The 19,026-nt window shown below is 40.5% G+C and overlaps 1 protein-coding gene across 2 annotated transcripts in view; it reads left to right on the forward strand.

The window, feature by feature from the left end:
- The window catches only part of LOC120533289 (oocyte zinc finger protein XlCOF20-like), a 28,669-nt gene extending 10,513 nt beyond the window's left edge, over positions 1-18,156 (forward strand). The window contains exons 2-3 of one of the 2 annotated variants that reach the window (XM_039760113.1): positions 6,261-6,723; positions 16,336-18,156. In XM_039760113.1, the coding sequence (XP_039616047.1) occupies positions 6,312-6,723; positions 16,336-17,288 (1,365 nt within the window). In that variant the 5' untranslated portion in view covers positions 6,261-6,311 and the 3' untranslated portion in view covers positions 17,289-18,156. Of the gene's footprint in view, positions 1-5,575; positions 6,724-16,335 lie in introns of those variants that run through there. The other variant, XM_039760115.1, reaches the window with a different exon arrangement.
- The last annotated feature ends 870 nt before the right edge of the window (positions 18,157-19,026 follow it).

Genomic DNA, 19,026 nt, shown 5'->3' on the forward strand with positions numbered 1-19,026 from the left:
GTTTAATGAGGAATGTCTTGCGCATATACTGGTGTAATGACCACGTCGGCTTTAGTGAAGCATTTCTTAGCCTCTGTGATATGATCGACATGGGGTAGAATAGATTCTGGATTGTTACAATACGTGCTACCTTACGCAAAATATGCTCATCGATTTGTTACAGATTCTTGGTGGACACAATTCCACACCGAGGAAAAAGGTGCCCCATGTAAATCGTTCATAATGTCTCCAAAATATATTTGTTAACTTTCAAACAAGTACTACTTAACTGTTTTATACAAAATCCTTATTTCAACATATGCGAGCCCCAACTAGGATTTGAACTCGGGTTAGCGTATTTTATCAATATAGCACAGACAACCGCTTTTACGCTTTGAGCCAAAGCACTTCAGCAGACTAGTTACTGACCAAATCGACTGCTTAGATATCAATGACGTCATTACGCTAGCGTGCTCAAAATCACGTGATGGGCACATTTGAAACAAGCCTCGAATCGGTGCTTCGATCTCCAGTGCTTCGATAGCTCGACACAGTGTCGAAACCTGAGTATCGAGCGGCCCATCACTACATAACGTTATTCTTTCGTAAACTTGCCTGTAGAACTATAAATTGAATGTTGAGTAGGCCGGGATTGGCTTCAGCAGACCCCCGTGACCCTGTAGTTAGGATATAGTGGGTTGGATAATGGATGGATGGATAAGTAGCTACGGTCATCATCAGGATGTGTTTATTTGTATTCACGACTGCACATTCTCAGACCTGCTTAATCCAATGTAGAGAGCATTACATACTTTGCTTTAATGAACAATTGTATATTTTTTATATCTTTTAAACAATATCAAATATGACAAAATCCAACATTTTAGCATTAAGGTACAAACCAGTAATGCCTGTTACGTGTATTAAACAAATTCATTGAGATTTGTGGTTAGTAGTACTGCCTCCCAGCTCCATCATACTGAATTTGAACCTCAGCTTGTTTACAGTTTGACTGGCTCCTCTAACTTGGCTGGCTTATGGACGTGGACTGTGATGGCCTTTAGTTGGTTTCCGTCCTGTTCAGGTGCTCTGGTTTTCTCGCCATATCCCAGTGACATCTGTTGGTGTTTGTTTTATCCAAGGCCATGGTGGTGAAGTGGAGGTTAAGTTACATGTGTTATGCAAGTTATCGGCAATATACTGATAACCCAATTGCGCTTCACTCACTCAAAATATGGAACCAATGTAGAAAGCATTTTAAGATGGAGAAGCTTTTATCTGTGGCACCTCTGCAAGAGAACCACCTCTTTCAACCCAGTTTTTAATATCTGGAAAAAAATTGGGATTAACTTGCTTAGAGATCTCTATATAGACAACATCTTTGCATCCTATGAACAATTGCATTCCAAATTTAACATTTCAGCTACACATTTCTTTCACCATCTTCAAATCAGGAACTTTGCTAAACAGAACCTGCCCGATTTTCCTCATCTTGCACCCTCGTCCACGCTGGAAAAACTATTGCTCAATTTCAAGGACTTAGACACCATCTGTGCATTATATAAAATTATTTTACAGTCCCTCCCTTTCAAAGATCCAAGAGGACACTGGGAAAAAATCTCTTAATCAATATATCAGAAAAGGAGTGGAAAGTAGCAATGCAGAGAATTCACTTCAAGCTCCATATGCGCAAAGCATACAATTATTTAACTCAGAATTATATATCGAGCACATCTGTCTCGACTAAAACTCTCCAAAATGTTTCCAGGGCATGATCCAACCTGCGAACGTTGCAACCAAGCCCCAGCCTCACTAGGTCACATGTTCTGGGCCTGCTCCAAATTAACATCATTTTGGACCAACATTTTTAAGTGCCTTTCAGACAGCCTTGGTGTCACAATCCCTCCTAACCCATTAACAGCTGTGTTTGGGGTTCTTCCAGATGGGTTTAAAGTGGAGAAGGACAAACAAATTGTGATTGCATTCTCTACACTTTTGGCACGCAGACTTATCTTGCTAAACTGGAAGAATCCTAACTCTCCTCTTTTAAGTCAGTGGGAAACTGATGTTTTATACTATCTGAAATTGGAAAAAATCAAATACTGTATCTATGAGGATCTGTACAGATTTTTTTCAAAACATGTCAGGATCTAATCAATAATATTTTAGAATAAGCTTTTAAAGCACCAAGGAAGCAATTATTTTTGTATTTCTTTTTCTTCTCCATTCATCTCTATTGGCTAATCAAACTCATCAATTTAGGTATGTTTACAAGCCTTTACCCCAATGGCCATGCTCTCTCTCTCAGGGCCACCAACATTGTAATTTCTTCCGATAAATCTTCAGTTCTCTCTCTGAAATACGTAATATCTTCGGCAGAATCCATTTCATCGGCAGTAGTAAGCATTTTTCTAATTAATTCTTGTGCTATCGATTCACCAATCGGTAACTAGAGGGCGTGTTAGAGCCCACCCTCTCAACTTTGACGAGTGAAAGTGACAGTTTTATTTCAAGCCGTATTTCACGACGGTTTGCAGGAATGTTACGGACAAAATGAAATAAATAAATAAGCAACGAAAAACATATTTCGTGACACATTTATTTATTTATGCTCTCATTTCATGACATATTTATTTATTAAGGCTCTCATTTCATGACACATTTATTTATTTATGCTCACATTTCACAGTACTTTTATTTATTTACGCATTTATTTATTTATTTCATTTTGTCCGAAATATTCCTCCATAGATGCACTGCAACATCTTCACCTGTTGCACTGACTGACTGCATTCGGGAAATCAGTCATTGGATGACAGATAATTTTTTACAACTCAATCCTAATAAAACAGAAATCTTATTAGTTGGTACCAAATCTGTTCTGTCTACTCTTTGTGGGCTAAAAATTGACGTTGATGGGATCCTGGTTGAACCCTCAGCATCAGTCTGTAATTTGGGTGTCATCTTTGATCAGCTCCTTACTTTTCAATCACACATTAGTTCAATAGTATAGACAGCCTTTTTTCATCTTCACAACATTGCTCATCTGCATTCTTTCCTCAGTGTGAAAGATACTGAAACACTCATTCATATTTTCATCACTACCCGTCTGGACTATTGCAATGCTTCGTTTTATGGCCTCCTGACTAAATGTATTAATATATTATAGTATGTTCAGAATTCTGCTGCTCATTTGACTTACACACACTACAAAAATCTGCTCACATCACTCCTGTCCTCTATGATTTGTATTGGTTACCAGTTTCTTCAAGAATCAAATATAAAATTATCCTCCCCTTTAAAGCTCTTCATGGGTTAGCACTCATTATCTGTCTGAGCTGCTGCTTCCTTACACTCCTGCCCATGCATTAAGATCTTCGGATGCTAACTTACTCACTGTATCTAAACACAGGTTAGTAACTATGGGTTAGGGCAGAGCTTTCAGTGTGATAGCCACTAAAATTTGGAATTCTCTTCCTCTCAGCCTTCCTGAGGAAAAATCTATTATTAATTTCGAACTTCTGTTAAAAACGCATCTTTTCAATGAGTATTATTCTTTTTCATGTATGTAATTTCTCCTGTATTGTTAATGTGTGTATTGAATTGTAAAGTGTCCTTGAGTGTATGAAAGGCGCTATATAAATAAAACATTATTATTATAGTTGATGATGGAACGGCAGCTCAATTCTATCAGTCTGCCTGTAAGTTAGAATATCTGTACTAAACATTAACATGATCAAAACTAATTGTATCCCTTGAGGCCGGGTGCAGGAATGACGACTCTACTAAATGGACAAATATGGGGCGCCAACTGGGTCGTTCCTTTCTTTGACGTGAATGTCCCGCACAGCAGAGCTGAAACTTAAACCAAAGTAGATTGGCAGGTTAGCCACAAGCAAGGTCACTTCTGTAGCAGAGTTCTGTCCAGCAGGTAGCTTTTTCCAGAAGCTCAAGCTTTTATGGAGGCTGAACGGAAGAGGTAGAGTCAGTGGCCCTCACTGGGTGGTTTCTCGACACTGTGGAGAGTAGAAGGAGATGACACTGTTCACGATCGCACCCCTTCCTGTCTCGGCGGGTTATTGCATTACCTCGACAGAGAACCTCTGGTGCGCATATGTGACAACCTATATGTTTTGTTAAATTCTTGTCGCTTGATTGCAAGGCACGTGTTCATTTGACCTCACCCTCGGTATCGGTCACTAGAGGAGCAAAGGACACTCGTGCTAAATTACCCCGCCATTTTGTTTTAAGTTTCAATCAGCTGAAGAGCCAGTGTAAAAATACTTCCCAAGGGTTATTGGTTTTCTTTTACCAGCATGTTATGAGTGTTCGCTTTGATTTCAGTGGAGCAGGCCTTCGGGCAGAAAGCGCTCGAAATCTGCTGCGCCCAAAGTTTTCTAGATCACTTACTGCTAAAGCGAACCGTGTCAATGAAAACAACGGCAAATAAATTTTCAAGTGCTGTAGGGAGAGTTCTGGTTGAGCACTAAAACACAAGAAAAGTGCTTAGGTGTGAATGGACACTTACATCGACGGTAATACGCCTGCATAAGGCCTCACTGCGACTGTGACTATTCTCTTTTCTTTTAGTAAAGTCAGAAGTTTTTTCTTTATTTTTGTAATTCTTCTCTGGAGGTGGGCTGTTGTTGTTTGTTATAATGTTTATTGAGCTTCTGTATAAAGGTAGATTTTCCCCTTAAGACAAATAAATATCTGTCTGTCTAAAGTCTTAAATAACTAGTGCTTTAAATGCTTTAGTTTATGCAGAAATCCTTTGTGGACAATTGTGTATGTGTTTTAATTGACTGGATTTTCTCCCTTATTTTTCCTCCCATTTAATATAACGGAATGTCGGCTTCATCTGTTCGAAAATTTGTTTCCGGATGTTTTCTGGACCCTTCCTTGATTGTGCTTGTGTGTTTCCTTCTGTCCAACGACGTGCAAGTTAGGTGGCCTGCAGCTGCTAAACTATCCCTAGTCCAGATGGTGTTCCTGCCTTCCAACCAGTGATCACTGGGATAGGCTACAGCTGCCCTGAAACATTGCCGTGGATAAGCAGGCAAAGAAAATGCATGTTTTCTGGAATAATCTTGAGATAACAACAAATAGCTGTAGTTTGTTTCCACTAAGTTGTCATAGAAATTCAATTAACATATATCTCTCTATTATATAAAAAAATCCTGGGACGAGACACGACTTTCTCAGACTAGAGATTTTGTGCCAAGAGATTTAAGCACACCTGGGGCCGGAAATAAAAGACAAAGAGCAGATGACAAAGTAGAATGTCATAAAGAATTCAAAAACATTGGCGGGAAACACATGCACAGCAGGTTAGAGATAATGGAAGTACGAAAAATCGAGTCTCTTAAAAAACGATAGTAAAGATTGCATTAGTGCAAACAAACGGAAAGTATTACTCCATGAAATAACAGAACAGCAAAAAGAGGTCGAATAAATTGCTCAGATTTAAACTTTAAGTCTTCTAGATCATCTAATTCATGTTTCCATTAAGGAAAAGTAGTGTTTCTTCCCAATGAAGAGGCAAATCTGCGAGAATTAAGATTTGTTGTTTGGTGAAAAGTGTCATGCGTCTGTTTCTTAACAGAATCACAAGGCCTTACTTACAAAAAAAACATTCCTCCAAATAACTCGTAATACGATTCTGGGACTCCAACAACACTGTTTGTTCAATCCAAGAAGTGAGTACTGCTGACCTACAACTGTGCAAGATGGTTTTCCTTTCTTCTAGTCTGTTTATTGGAAAGGAAGGTGAGAAGGCAAAGTTGTAGTTTGCTGTAGTCGCTGTCGGTTAGAACACAGGAACTGATCCAACCATTGCAGGGACATTATTTTAATGTTGAAATGCCAAAAATACGCATCAGGGAGAACAAGTATACAGGTAGGGTTAGGTAGGCGAGTGTGTGGTTATTTGGTCAACAAACGTACAAACTTAAACTTTCTCTAGCGCTTCCAGTAGTTCTAGCTTTCACGTGGTACAATCTCATAAACTCTCACGCTCACTACACACTCTGCTGCTTTCACGTGACTGTGCCTCAGCGCCTTAAAGAGACACGAGCCTTTTTTTTACACTGTCAGTTGTTCCTTCCTAAATATGTTTCACTCCTGATTCGATATTAAGAGTGACGAGTTACTCTTAATTTTCTATGAACTGTCTGAGTTGATGTAAACTTTAACTGAGAGGGTGTTGTGAAATGAAAATCAAATGTCTTTAGATCTGAAGGATGCAGTTTTAATGTAATGAAATTCTGTTCCTTCCACAGAAAGAAAGGAAAAAAAAAAAAACAACCTGCTTTTTTTACTGTAACGTTTAGATGGACGTGAAAGAGAAGATATGTGGGGGTAACACAAATTTAATGGAGAAAAGAACTCTAAATGTTAAGGAGGAGGACTGTGATTGGGAGTTTGTCCACCCTAAACAGGAGAGCCTGAGCATTAAGGAGGAGGATTGTGAACTGGGGTCAGCGAGCATTAAACAAGAGGCTGAAGAAAAGTGTGTCAGCATTGAGGTGCACAAACATGGAAGTGTGCAGAGTGTTAAGGAAGATGACCTTCATTATGAACATCAAGACGGAGCAGTGACTGAGTTTGCCCCTTCATCTTCCGAATCTTCTGTCAATGTAAAGTCTGAATCATTGCAGTCTGACACAAAGAGGCTTGAGGAAACTTCATCTCCTAGAACTCCGGAAGGTCAGCCACCACTACCAAAGAAGAAGTCTAAAAAAAGTAAGTGAAAAGTAGAAGTTGGTGCCATTTTTAGGATTGGGGGGTTATGAGCCTCAAAGGGTGGTCTTGTACTTAGAAATATAGTGATGTTGCTGTGATTTCTTGTGTTTTTGAAATGTAATTTGGTAGTTCCTCTACGGTGTTATAAGGTTTAACAATTTACTGTTGTTGCATTATAGTTATTATGCAAACTTATGTAAATGCTCAAGGCCTGTCCTCGATAAAAAAAGAAAAGTGCTATACAAAAGTACAGTTGCAACAAAAGGTTGTAAACTCTTTGGAATTCCCAGGATTTATGCATGAATTCCTCTTAACAATGTGCTGGATCTTCTGTACTAGTTCATAAATAGGCAGCCATTTTTGTAAAGCACAGGTATGTAGCGCAGACTGGAGAGACTGGCATACAGTCCGTGAGACACGGAAGTAAATTTCTTTTTTTTTTTGTTTATTTCACCTTATACAATTTCTCGGATTAGGAATTTTTTAGTTTTCGTATACCGTATATCGTATATGGAGCAATTGAAGGTTAAGGGCCTTGCTCAAGGGTCCAGCAGAGTAGGATATCTTTTGGCAGTGACGGGGATTTGAACCGGCAACCTTCGGGATACCAGCGCAGATCCTTAGCCTCTGGGCCACCACTCCACCATGGACGTTTCCAGACTGTGCGCACCACATAGTAAGTAGCTCCCCTTTCAATTTTATTTCCTCAAGAAGACTGAAGTAGTTGGCAGCTATTGTATAAAGTAATAGTGATATTTTTTTGTTTTTTTCTTTTCATTTTTGAGCTTCCTAGACACCCCAAAGGTAGAATATCTCACAAAATAATTGTGCCTGAAGAAGGGGCCTGAGTTGCCTCGAAAGCTTGCATATTGTAATCTTTTTAGGTAGCCAATTAAAGGTATCATTTTGCTGGACTTCTCACTACTCCCATAAAAACATAAAATCCAGGGCCAAAAGCGTTAAGTTCCAAAATCAGGGACTTAACAGGGACACAGTAGACTTAAACTAATAACACACAAACAGTTAGATGACTTCTCAGGCCTGAACACATCGTTTAAACATTCACCATCCAGTTTGTGATCTCCCATCTTTAGTAACTGGTTGGCCCTTCTTTAGCTTAAATCAGGGGTCGCCAAGTCCAGTCCTGGAGAGCCACCGTGGCAGCAGGATTTCATTTTAACCCTCTTTTTTTTTTTTATAATGAGTGCTCTGTTTGTGCTGCTAATTAACGTCTTGTGAATTCTTTTTAATTGAATTGCTTTTTTAAGATTTCTTGATCATTCCTCTGAATTGCTTGATTTCTTTCCTTAAGTGAAACACAAACAGAAATGAAATGTGAAGTGAGGGAGCCAACAGAAGACCAACTAAGTCAGGGCCTCAAACTCCAACCAATTGCTTAATTACGCACCGAGTCTTGTCGTTAATTAAACCCGTTCTTTAGTTTCGCGGCTTGTTGCTGCTCTCGATGTGCAATAGCAGACATTTCTGAAATTGTGGATTTTCTCTTTCTAAGAGCACACTGCTCAAGTATTTTGAGGACGTGAGCGGATCAGCATTCCTGAACCCTTCATCTTTCTTTATTTTCAGATATTGTACAATGGACACCAGTTGCTTTGGCTCATTTTATATCATTATTGTTTGGCTGCTAATTAAGGAAAAAGAAACAATTAAAGGGTCTGAGTCTTCAAAACAAGTCAATTAAAATAACTTCAAGAGAAGCTAATTAGCAGCAAAAACAAGTCACCCATTAAGAAAAGAGAGAGAATGAAAACCTGCAGCCATGGTGGTCCTCCAGGACCCCTGGCTTAAATGACATTTCCTGTAACTGCTGCACAGCCTTGAAGTTTACCCCATTCCTTCTTTCCAAACGTTTTCAGTTCCTTAATATCTCTGGGATTCTTTTAATGATCGTCTTTGTTCAGGTCAGGCCACAGCCTGACCATTTCTGTTGAGCTCTGAATTCTGATTGGCTATTCCAGAATGCCAGTTTCCTTCTGCTTAAGCCTTTGTCTTGTTGATTTCTTTCTTTGTTTTGATGACTTGTCTTGTTTTATCATCCAACTTCTTTTAACCTTATGGAAGTAACCTCTGAGGAAGACAGGAATAGTTAAATCCATCAGCTTTTTATTCAGTCACAGATGAGTACGTGGATTCATGCGTTGCAAGGCAGAAGAGCGCAGTTTCCTCTTTTTTTTTTTCTCAGGTTTATATTTTTCCTGCCTTCCCCTTACTTTTCAATAAGAATAATATGATTTATCTAAGCATTTCATGTTACATTGTGTGAATCGGCTAACCGTTTGTTTTGTGTACGTTACAGACAGGGCCCTAAAGAAGGAAAAGTCATCTTTCCTGTGTCTAACGGATGCAATCTAAATAAAGAAGTTGTCCTCGGTCAGCTTAGTGCACCCTGTGTGCCTCCTCCAGACCGCGAGGGGGCGTCCGTCCTGGTTCTGTTGGGGACCACGGGTCGAGGGCATGGAAGCCCTACCCTGTAGGGGCCCGTGGTCACCGCCAGGCGGCGCCCCGATGCCGGTTTATCTCGTGTGGTCCTCAGCCGGGGCTGGAGCCCGGCCGGGACGCCTTAGAGGACAAGAGGAGGGCGTGTGCCTCCTCCAGACCGAGTGGGGGCGTCCGTCCTGGTTATGCAGGGGGCCTCGGGTAGGGGGCTTTGAAGCCCAGCCCTGTAGGGACCCGTGGCCACTGCCAGGCGGCGCCCCAGTGCCTAATTGTCCCGGGAGCCCGGCACTTCCGCCACACCAGGAAGTGCCGGGGGAAGACGACCGGGGAGACACGGACGACTTCCGGGTGCGCAGCCGGCACTTCCGCCACACAGGGGTGTGGCCACCGTTAAGTGCCGGGAAGCAGCTGGAGCCCATCCGGCTCCCCATAAAAGGGGCCGCCTCCCTCCAGTCAGGAGTGGATGTCGAGTGGAAGTGGACAGAGCTGGAGAGAGGACAGGAGGCGGCCAGGACAAAGGCACAGAGACTGTGGGCCCTGGACTTTGGGGGTTTCAGTGCCAAGGGCGCTGGGGTTGTGAGTGCACGTGATTTGGACTTGATATTGTAAATACTTGTAAATAAACAGTGTGTTGGGTGCAAAACATGTTGTCCATCTGTCTGTGCCGGGGCCAGCGTTCACACCTTGTCTCATTTGTGCATTTTCCTTCCAGTGGATGGATAAGACACAAGTTTTAAGAGATTTCTGCAGGTCACCTCTGCACTCTTGCTGTGTTCTTTGCAGGACGTCCACTCCAGTACTAAATTTTCTTGACTTGTTAACAGTTTGTCTTCCTATGTCCTTTCAAAATGTTTTTGTCAGATTTTCCAACTTTAAGCATCTCTCCCTTTCTTCTAAGGTGCTCTCGACAACCTTTAAGGAGTATCTTGTTGAGCTATTCAGGCATTATGTAAACCAACAAACTTGATGGATTGATGAACGGTCTCCTCTCCTTTGTCAAATGTTTTGTTCTATATGTTCATGAACTGATGGTTTATTAGGAAGAAATCACTTACTTTTTCTGTGCATTTTAATTGGGTGGCGTGCCACCAAACCACACCTTCAGTCTAATGTCATTGGTTGAGCACCTGGCAAGAGTGGACTGTCAATGTTTAAATGACATGTTTAGCATTGATGGCCCAATTGTTTGTGTGTTTTACGAGTTTAAGTCGATTGTGCTATTGTAGCATTGCTGAAGGTCAGACCACATTATTAGGAAGAATTTCTGCCGAGATCCAGGGAATTCCAAAGGGTTCACAGTGTAGCGGACTTAAAAATTCAGCTAAGATTCTCACCACCTCTGATGGTGATTTATTTATTTTTTCGGTGGGGATCCCAGCAACTTGGCCTGACTCACACACACACACACACACACACAACTCCCTCACACAGACAAAAAAGCAAAGAGAAATAGAAGACAGTATTCAGCAATAATAAACAAAATATAACTAGACACACTACAATGATCCCACCCCAGTATCCAGCGATGCACAATAAACACAAATTCAACAACAGCAAATGATTAACAAAAACCACAGACGATGAAGTCCATGAAAAACGGCCACTGGTGTAATGAAATGATGTGTGATGCGATCAGGAGCGTTCCTTTCTTCACCGGTTGACAATAAATCCTCATACAGTCCTCATGCAGCAGGAAGACACCAGAGCAGGGGTGGGCAAACTCGGTCCTGGAGGGCCGCAGGGGCTGCAGGTTTTTGTTCCAACCCAATTGCTTAATAAGAAGTACTTATTGCTCAAATAACACTTCTGCTTCACTTTAGTTGTCTCGCTCATTAAGATTTTGAACCCTTTTTGCTTATTTTAGTCTTAAACAGCTGTAATCTCATTTTTTTAATGGCTCCTTATCAGCAAGAAGATGCAAACAACAGAAGAAACCAGCAGTCCTCCATTTTAGCTTGTTTCCGTTTACTGCTGTGTGTATTTATTGTGCACCATTTGCTTTCATTAAATGCTTGGTAGGAAAGTGAAGAGAAAAAAGTGAAACACTAATCAGTTTTAGACTTCAAATCATTTGAGTGATATTCTCAGAAAAGAAAAATCAGAAATCTAGGATATAAGAATGACCTGACATGGCAGATTTAAAGCACTATAACAAGCCATAAAATTTAAATTATTAGCAAGGATTGTTTTCTAATTAGACAATTGGGTTGGAACAAAAACCTGCAGCCACTGCGGCCCTCCAGGACTGACTTTGCCCACCCCTGTACTAGACAGTCCATTCACCCAAAACAGGAGACAATCCAGGACAAAACAAGAAACCGAAGGCAACTCGAGACACGAAACAACAAAAGACCTCTTTTTCTCTCCTTTTAAATCGCGTGCCGGCCTCCTTGTCCCCAGCAGCCCCTGCATCTTCAGTAGACGTCCAATCAGAGCCACTGCAGGGACTGCTGGGAGTTGAAGTTCTCACCCTTCCCAGACCCCACCGTAGCCCCGCTACAACAGACTTTTGTCATTTTAATTAAACTGAGGATTTTAAACATCACCTTCTCAAACCCACTTAATCCAGTTAAGTGTCTATTTCTTTTAAAGGAGCAGTTTTTTTCTAACAATCGTGAATCTGGCCTATTTTTAATGTATACAAGTGCATCTGCCACATTTAGCTGGAAGGCAGTGGCAAAAAATAAACTAAATGAATAAATCCTGATGCTTTAGGTTAGTAGTAGTTGAGTTCAGACTTGGGGGTCCATTGCGGATATGGGTTTTTGTGTTCGTCTTTTAATTGCACTCCTGTCTTAACTGACGATACTGTTATTTTCTAGTTGTTGTGTTTTGGTGTCAATCTGTAATTTAGAAAATGGTCTCTTTCTATTTTTGTATTGAGTTTATACCATCATTTCAAAATATCGATACATCAACAATTTGCAATGCCATCACCTTTGGGATATTTTGCAGGCTGGGTTTGGAAAGATGCTTGTTGATTTCGAATAAAGTTACTGAACTGTACCATGGAACGTGTCTGCATCCTCGGGAGGGTGCTGGTTTAGGCAGTTCCCTTTATATCTGTTAAAGTCACTGGCAGTACACGTTGGCATTCCATCATTAAAATGAGCGGCTTCAGGGGACCCTTTAAAAGGGGCATACCTGCCAAGTTGCAAAAGAATTCGAACTTCTCCTGCAATAGCTTGCAATCATTTTAATGTAAAGATTTGGAAACCCTGGGCACTCGGCACCTGAGAACATCGGGGAACTACAAATATAAAATACCAGCCCTCTACTTTTTACAGTCATATGAAAAAGTCTCAGCCTGCATAATAATTGACTCTACTTTGAACCAAAAAAATAACAGTGGTATGTCTTTCATTTCCTAGGAAAATCTGAGTCCTGGGGTGTTTTCCAAACAAAGATTTTTAGTGAAGCAGTACTTAGTTGTATGAAATTAAATCAAATGTGAAAAATTGACTGTGTAAAAATGTGGGTCCCCTTGTCATTTTGCTGATTTGAATGCCTGTAACTGCTCAATACGGATTACTTAAGCCAGGAATGTCATAGACAGGAGTGTCCAATCATGAGATATAAAGGTATTTAGGGTGGTCCATTGCAAGTTGTGCTTCCCTTTGACTCTCCTCTGAAGAGTGACAGACAGCATGGGATCCTCAAAGCAACTCTCAAAAGATCTGAAAACAAAGATTGTTCAGTCTCATGGTTTAGGGGAAGGCTACAGAAAGCTATCTCAGAGGTTTCAACTATAAGGAATGAAATCAGGAAATGGAAGGCCACAGGCACAGTTGCTGTTAAACCCAGCAGGTCTGGCAGGCCAAGAAAAATACAGGAGCGTCATATGCGCAGGATTGTGAGAATGGTTACAGACAACCCGCCGATCACCTCCAAAGACCTGCAAGAACATCTCGCTGCAGATGGTGTATCTGTACATCGTTCTACAATTCAGTGCAATTTGCACAAAGAACATCTGTATGGCAGGGTGATGAGAAAGAAGCCCTTTCTGCACTCACGCCACAAACAGAGTCACTTGTTGTATGCCAATGCTTATTTAGACAAGCCAGATTCATTTTGGAACAAAGTGCTTTAGGCTGATTAGACAAAAATTAAGTTATTTGGTCATAAGAAAAAACACTTTGCATGGCAGAAGAAGAACACCTGCTACCTACTGTCAAATTTGGTGGAGGTTCCATCATGCTGTGGGGCTGTGTGGCCAGTTCAGGTACTGGGGCCCTTGTTAAAGTCGAGGGTTGGATGAATTCAACCCAATATCAACAAATTCTTCAGGATAATGTTCAAGTATCAGTCACAAAGGTGAAGTTACCCAGGAGTTGGATATTCCAACAAGACAATGACACAAAACACAGTTCAAAATCTACAAAGGCATTCATGCAGAGGGAGAAGTACAATGTTCTGGAATGGCCGTCACAGTCCCCTGACTTGAATATCATCACAAATCTATAGGATGATTTGAAGCAGGCTGTCCATGCTCGGCAGCCATCAAATTTAACTGAACTGGAGAGATTTTGTATGGAAGAATAGTCAGAAATACCTCCATCCAGAATCCAGACACTCATCAAAGGTTATAGGAGGCGTCTTGTGGCTGTTATATTTGCAAAAGGAGGCTCAACTAAGTATTGATGTCATATCTCTGTTGAGGTGTCCATATTTATGCACCTATCTAATTTTGTTATGATGCATATTGCATATTTTCTGCTAATCCAATAAACTTAATGTCACTGCTGAAATACTACTGTTTCCATAAGGCATGTCATATATGAAAAGGAAGTTGCTACTTTGAAAGCTCAGCCAACGATAAACAAAAATCCAAAGAATTAAGAGGGGTTCCCAAACTTTTTCATATGACTGTATAGGGTGAAATAAACAGAACAGGGTCCCGTAAAGGCTTGGGCCAGCCCTGTGCATGATCAGGCCATAAAACTGCCTCCACTGTGTTTCACAGATGATGTGGTATTGATCGAATCCTGAGCTATTTCTTCTCTTCTCCATACTCCTCTTTTTCCAACATTTTGGTATATATTGATCTTAGTTTCCTTTGTCCAAAGAAAACTGTTCCAAAACTGGAAAATCTTTTAGAAAATGTTTTCTGGCAAAGTCTAATCTGTCCTACCTATGCTTGAGGATTACCAGTGGTGTCAACCTTGTGGTAAGCCCTCTGTCTTTACTTTCATGATGTCTTCCCTTGATTGTAGACTTCGGCAATGATAGGACTACCTCCAAGAGAGCGTTGTTGGTTTGGCTAAATGCTGTGAATTTTTTCTTCGCAAGGAGAAGGGCACAGTTGTCTTCCATGGTTTACCAGTCATTCTGTTTATGAATTTACCAAATGGATGATTTGTCCACTTCTGGTGTTTCTGCTCTCTGATGGGTTTGTTTTGTTTTCTTGGCCTAATGATGGCCTGTTTTTATTTGCATGGACAGCTCTTTGGATCTCATATTGAGAGTTCACAGTGAGAACTTCCAAATGCAAACTCCACGCTTGGAATCAACTCCAGACCATCTACCTAAAAGGCAGAAGTCTACTTGACCATCATCATCAAGCCCTTCCGTGAGAACCCTAAATCCAAAGAGGACTGTTTCATTTATGTGAGGTAGAATGCCCAGAGGGGACTGGGTGGTCTCATGGTCTGGTATCCCTACAGATTTTATTTTTTTCTCCAGCCGTCTGGAGTTTTTTTTGTTTTTTCTGTCCACCCTGGCCATCGGACATTACTTATTCTATGTTAATTAATGTTGACTTATTTTATTTTCTTACTGTGTCTTTTTTATTTTTCTATTCTTTATTATGTAAAGCATTTTGAGCTACTGTTTGTATGAAAATGTGCTATATAAATAAATGTTGTTGTTGTAACTGTAATTTTGAATAATATTTCGCATGTCATCTATTCATTAGAACAATCTAGATGAGAACAGGCCATTCAGCCCAACAAATCTTGCCAGTCCTATCCACCTAAGTCTTCTAAAATAACAAAGTTTTGCTTTAAAAGTTCCTAAAGTTCTACTGTTTACCACACTAATGTGTCACTTATTCTGTGTGTCTGTGGTTCTCTGTGCAAAGAAAAGCTTCCTAATGTTTGTGCCTAATTTACCCTTAAGTTTCCAACTGTGTTCTTGATGAACTCGTTTCAAAATAACAGTCTCGATCCACTGGACTAATTCCCTTCATTATTTTAAACCTTTCAATCAGGTCACCTCTTGCTTAAACTGTTTAGGCTCAGCTCTTTTAATCTTTCCTCATAATTCATCCCCTGTAGACCTGCAATCAGCCTAGTTGCTCTTCTCTGGACCTTTTCTAGCGCTGTTATGTAGCCTGGAGACCAAAACTGCACACAGAACTCCAGATGAGGCCTCACCGGTGTGTTATAAAGCTTGAGCATAACCTCCTGTGACTTGTACTCCACACATCAAGGCGCTATATACCCTGACATTGTTAGCTTTCTTAATGTCTTCTGGACACTGTCTGCCTCTTGATAGCTTAGAGACCACACTACGACTCCAAAATCCTACTCATAAGGTGGACTTTATAGCTTCAAACCTCCCATTGTGTATTTAAACTTAACATGTCTACTTCCTATGTGTAATCGTTTATATTTGCTGACATTAAATTTCATCTGCCTAAGCCTGTATGCTATCCAAGTCCCTTTGTTTGATTCAACAGATTCCAGATTATCTGCTAATTCACCTATCTTCTTAACCAGCTTGTTACTTATACTCTTATGCAAATCATGTATATATATTAAAATAGCAGCTGCTCCAGCACTGACCCCTGTGGTCACCACTCTTAACATCAGTCAATTCTGATGAGGTTCCTCGCATCATCATCCTCTGCTTCCTGTGTCTGAGCCAATTCTGCACCCATCTACAAACATCACCCTGAACTCCCACTTCTTTCAGTTTCCTATTTAAACATCTTGGCTCCAGTGAGGGTGCTTATATGGTTAGTAGTTATAATACAGAAAGTAAAATGAACAACTTGAGTGTCTTTCAATTTGCATCTTATGTTTTATGATTGCTTATTCTAATCAAAGTTTGTTCTTGAGGTTAACCATCATATATTTAATGTTTTGACTTGATGTAATATGAAAGAAATGGATTAAAAAATAACCTTTTTTTTTTCTTTTAAATTTTATACAGGAATCAAATGTCACTGCTGTTCTGAATGTGGTAAGCAATTTTCTGACAGAAGTAAACTTCAAATCCACAAAAGAACTCACACAGGAGAGAAGCCATATTGTTGTTCTGAATGTGGGAAACAGTTTTCACAACGAAGCAATCTTCAGAGCCACAAAAGAATTCATAGAGAGAAGCCATTTTGCTGTTCGGAATGTGGCAAACAATTCTGTTACAAGAGTAGTCTTCAGACCCACAAAAAAATCCACACAGGAGAGAAGCCATATTGTTGCCCTGAGTGTGGCAAACAATTCTTTCTTAAGAGTGGCCTTCAGAGCCACAAAAGCATTCACACAGGAGAGAAACCTTATTGTTGTAAGGAATGTGGCAAACACTTTTCAAAAAGAAGCCATCTTCAGAATCATCAAAGACTTCACACAGGAGAGAAGCCGTATTGCTGCTTTGAATGTGGTAAACGATTCTCTCACAGTACTACTCTTCAGGTACACATTAAAACTCACACGGGAGAGAAGCCGTTTTGCTGTTCTGAATGTGGCAAACAGTTTTCACAAAGAAACCATCTTCAGAGTCACAAAAGAATTCACACAGGAGAAAAGCCATATAGTTGTTCTGAATGTGGCAAGCAATTCTCTGACAGGAGTAGTCTTCGAAGCCACCAAAGAATTCGGACTGGAGGAAAGCCTGTTTGCTGTTCTGAATGTGGGAAACAATTCTGTCACAGGAGGACGTTTCAGATACACAGCAGAATTCACACAGGAGAGAAACCATATTGTGCTGAATGTGGCAAACAATTCTCTGACAGGAGTAGCTTGTGGAGGCACACAAGAACTCACACTGAAGGGAAGCCATACTTATGTTCCGAATGCGGTAGACTATTTTCTCGTATAAGCAGTCTTAAGAAGCACTCTGCAGTTCACACGGGAGAAAGAGGAAGCCTCGATGGGGTAAATTGTTAGGTGAATAAGGAAGAAATGGAATCCTCCCAGCAGCTCAATTCTTGAGAAGTATCTTCATGTGTTGATCTTGATTGTGTAAGAACCATAGCCAATCTTATCAAGGTTAAACTACTCTTAAAGTATGAAAATAAACAAAAAAAAAAAGTAATTTATTCTGGTCTTTCATCCCCCTGCATAAAAAGGTGCCCACTATGTGCCTCAGCACTCGGGTACAGTAGGTGGGGATCTTCAGATAAAGAGAAGATGCCTTCCAATGTGGTCACAGTCCAGGAGGACAGTAGCGATGTCCCCAGCGCAGTGGAACCATGGACAAAAATGCTGACTGAATTCATCCATGTTGCTGACTAGGGAGATAAGTTGCATCGTCCTGGTTAATGTGCATTACCTTGGCAACAGAAACGATTCACTCTTTTATTAATAGTCAAATGATGAATCATTCTGACCCTACAGTGCTGGTGACGTCAACCAAGGGGGACATATTTGTGGACACAGCAAACTGGATCTGCTCCATTTAAATGTCAATACCTTTCAATGTAAACCTGCGATACAACAGGGTAGATCTGACCATCTTACAGTCACCTGCAAGCCTGCTATTGACTTATTTATTAACTCTATTTATTAAGAACTTCTGGCTTGAATAATACTTTTTTTTTTTTTGGTGGTGAGGTTATTTTAATATAATGTTTATATTTCTCAATTTCCCCTTTGGGGTAAATACATTTCTATCTGTTCTATCCCTTTCGACTTGTTTAAGGGTTTATAGATTGTTCCAATTTAAAAACAGCTGAACGTTTAGCTCACTCCATGCTCTCATCATTTTCTTGAGCTGTTATCATCCAAAAATAAAATGGACTCACTGTGAAATTCACACTTTTCTTGTTCCTCATAAAGTTTGTTGGACTTCTCATCCATATATCACATGATTAAAAATACTACTTTTGGAAGATTAATATGTCAATTAAACCAAAACAGTCAATCATACAAAATCTCTGGCAATTGGTGCATTTGCCAAACCATACGACTTCACTTTATACTCATAATGTCTGTCAGGTGTTGTAAAGGCTACTTTCCATTCTGCGCAATGCTGTATTCTGATTAAATGAGAGGTGCTTTGTAAACGTGTAGACATTTTACTTGTAAAAGTGCATAGTGATCAATTTTTAAACAATGATCTTATTGAGGTTTATATATACAGGGTGGTCCAGATCTAATTATGCAGATCCAGATCGTCTGGAAGACTTTGATTTATGCGGGGATGATTCCAGTTCAGTGCGAAGACGATTCTTCATGTCGTCAGTTCACACACTTCTCGATGGTCTGGGATTTTTCAGGTGACTTTCTATGTAATAAACTTAAGTTATAGCATAATGAAAATTGCATAATTAGATCTGGACCACCCTATATATATATATATATATATATATATATATAGTGATAAAGGCGCTATATAGCCCGACCCGCACAGACTACGAGAGGCACGTGTTCACACTCAAGACTTTTTATTTTTTTCTGTTTTCAGCCGTGGCACACGCCTTCCCCGTGTCCCACCGGCCCAACACAGTCCCAAGCACAAAACCCACACCAAACCAACACTTTCCTGCTCCACCACTCCTCCCAGGCAACCTCGTCCTCTTCCTCCCGATTCTGGCCCTGATTGCTGGGAGGCAGGCCCTTTTATACCCCACCTGGAAGTGTTCCAGGTGCCTGACCAGCTGGTCTTAATTGCACCTCCGGGTGG

This window comes from Polypterus senegalus, chromosome 8 (assembly GCF_016835505.1).
Source record: "Polypterus senegalus isolate Bchr_013 chromosome 8, ASM1683550v1, whole genome shotgun sequence".
In the NCBI taxonomy this organism is placed as follows: Eukaryota; Metazoa; Chordata; class Cladistia; order Polypteriformes; family Polypteridae; genus Polypterus; species Polypterus senegalus.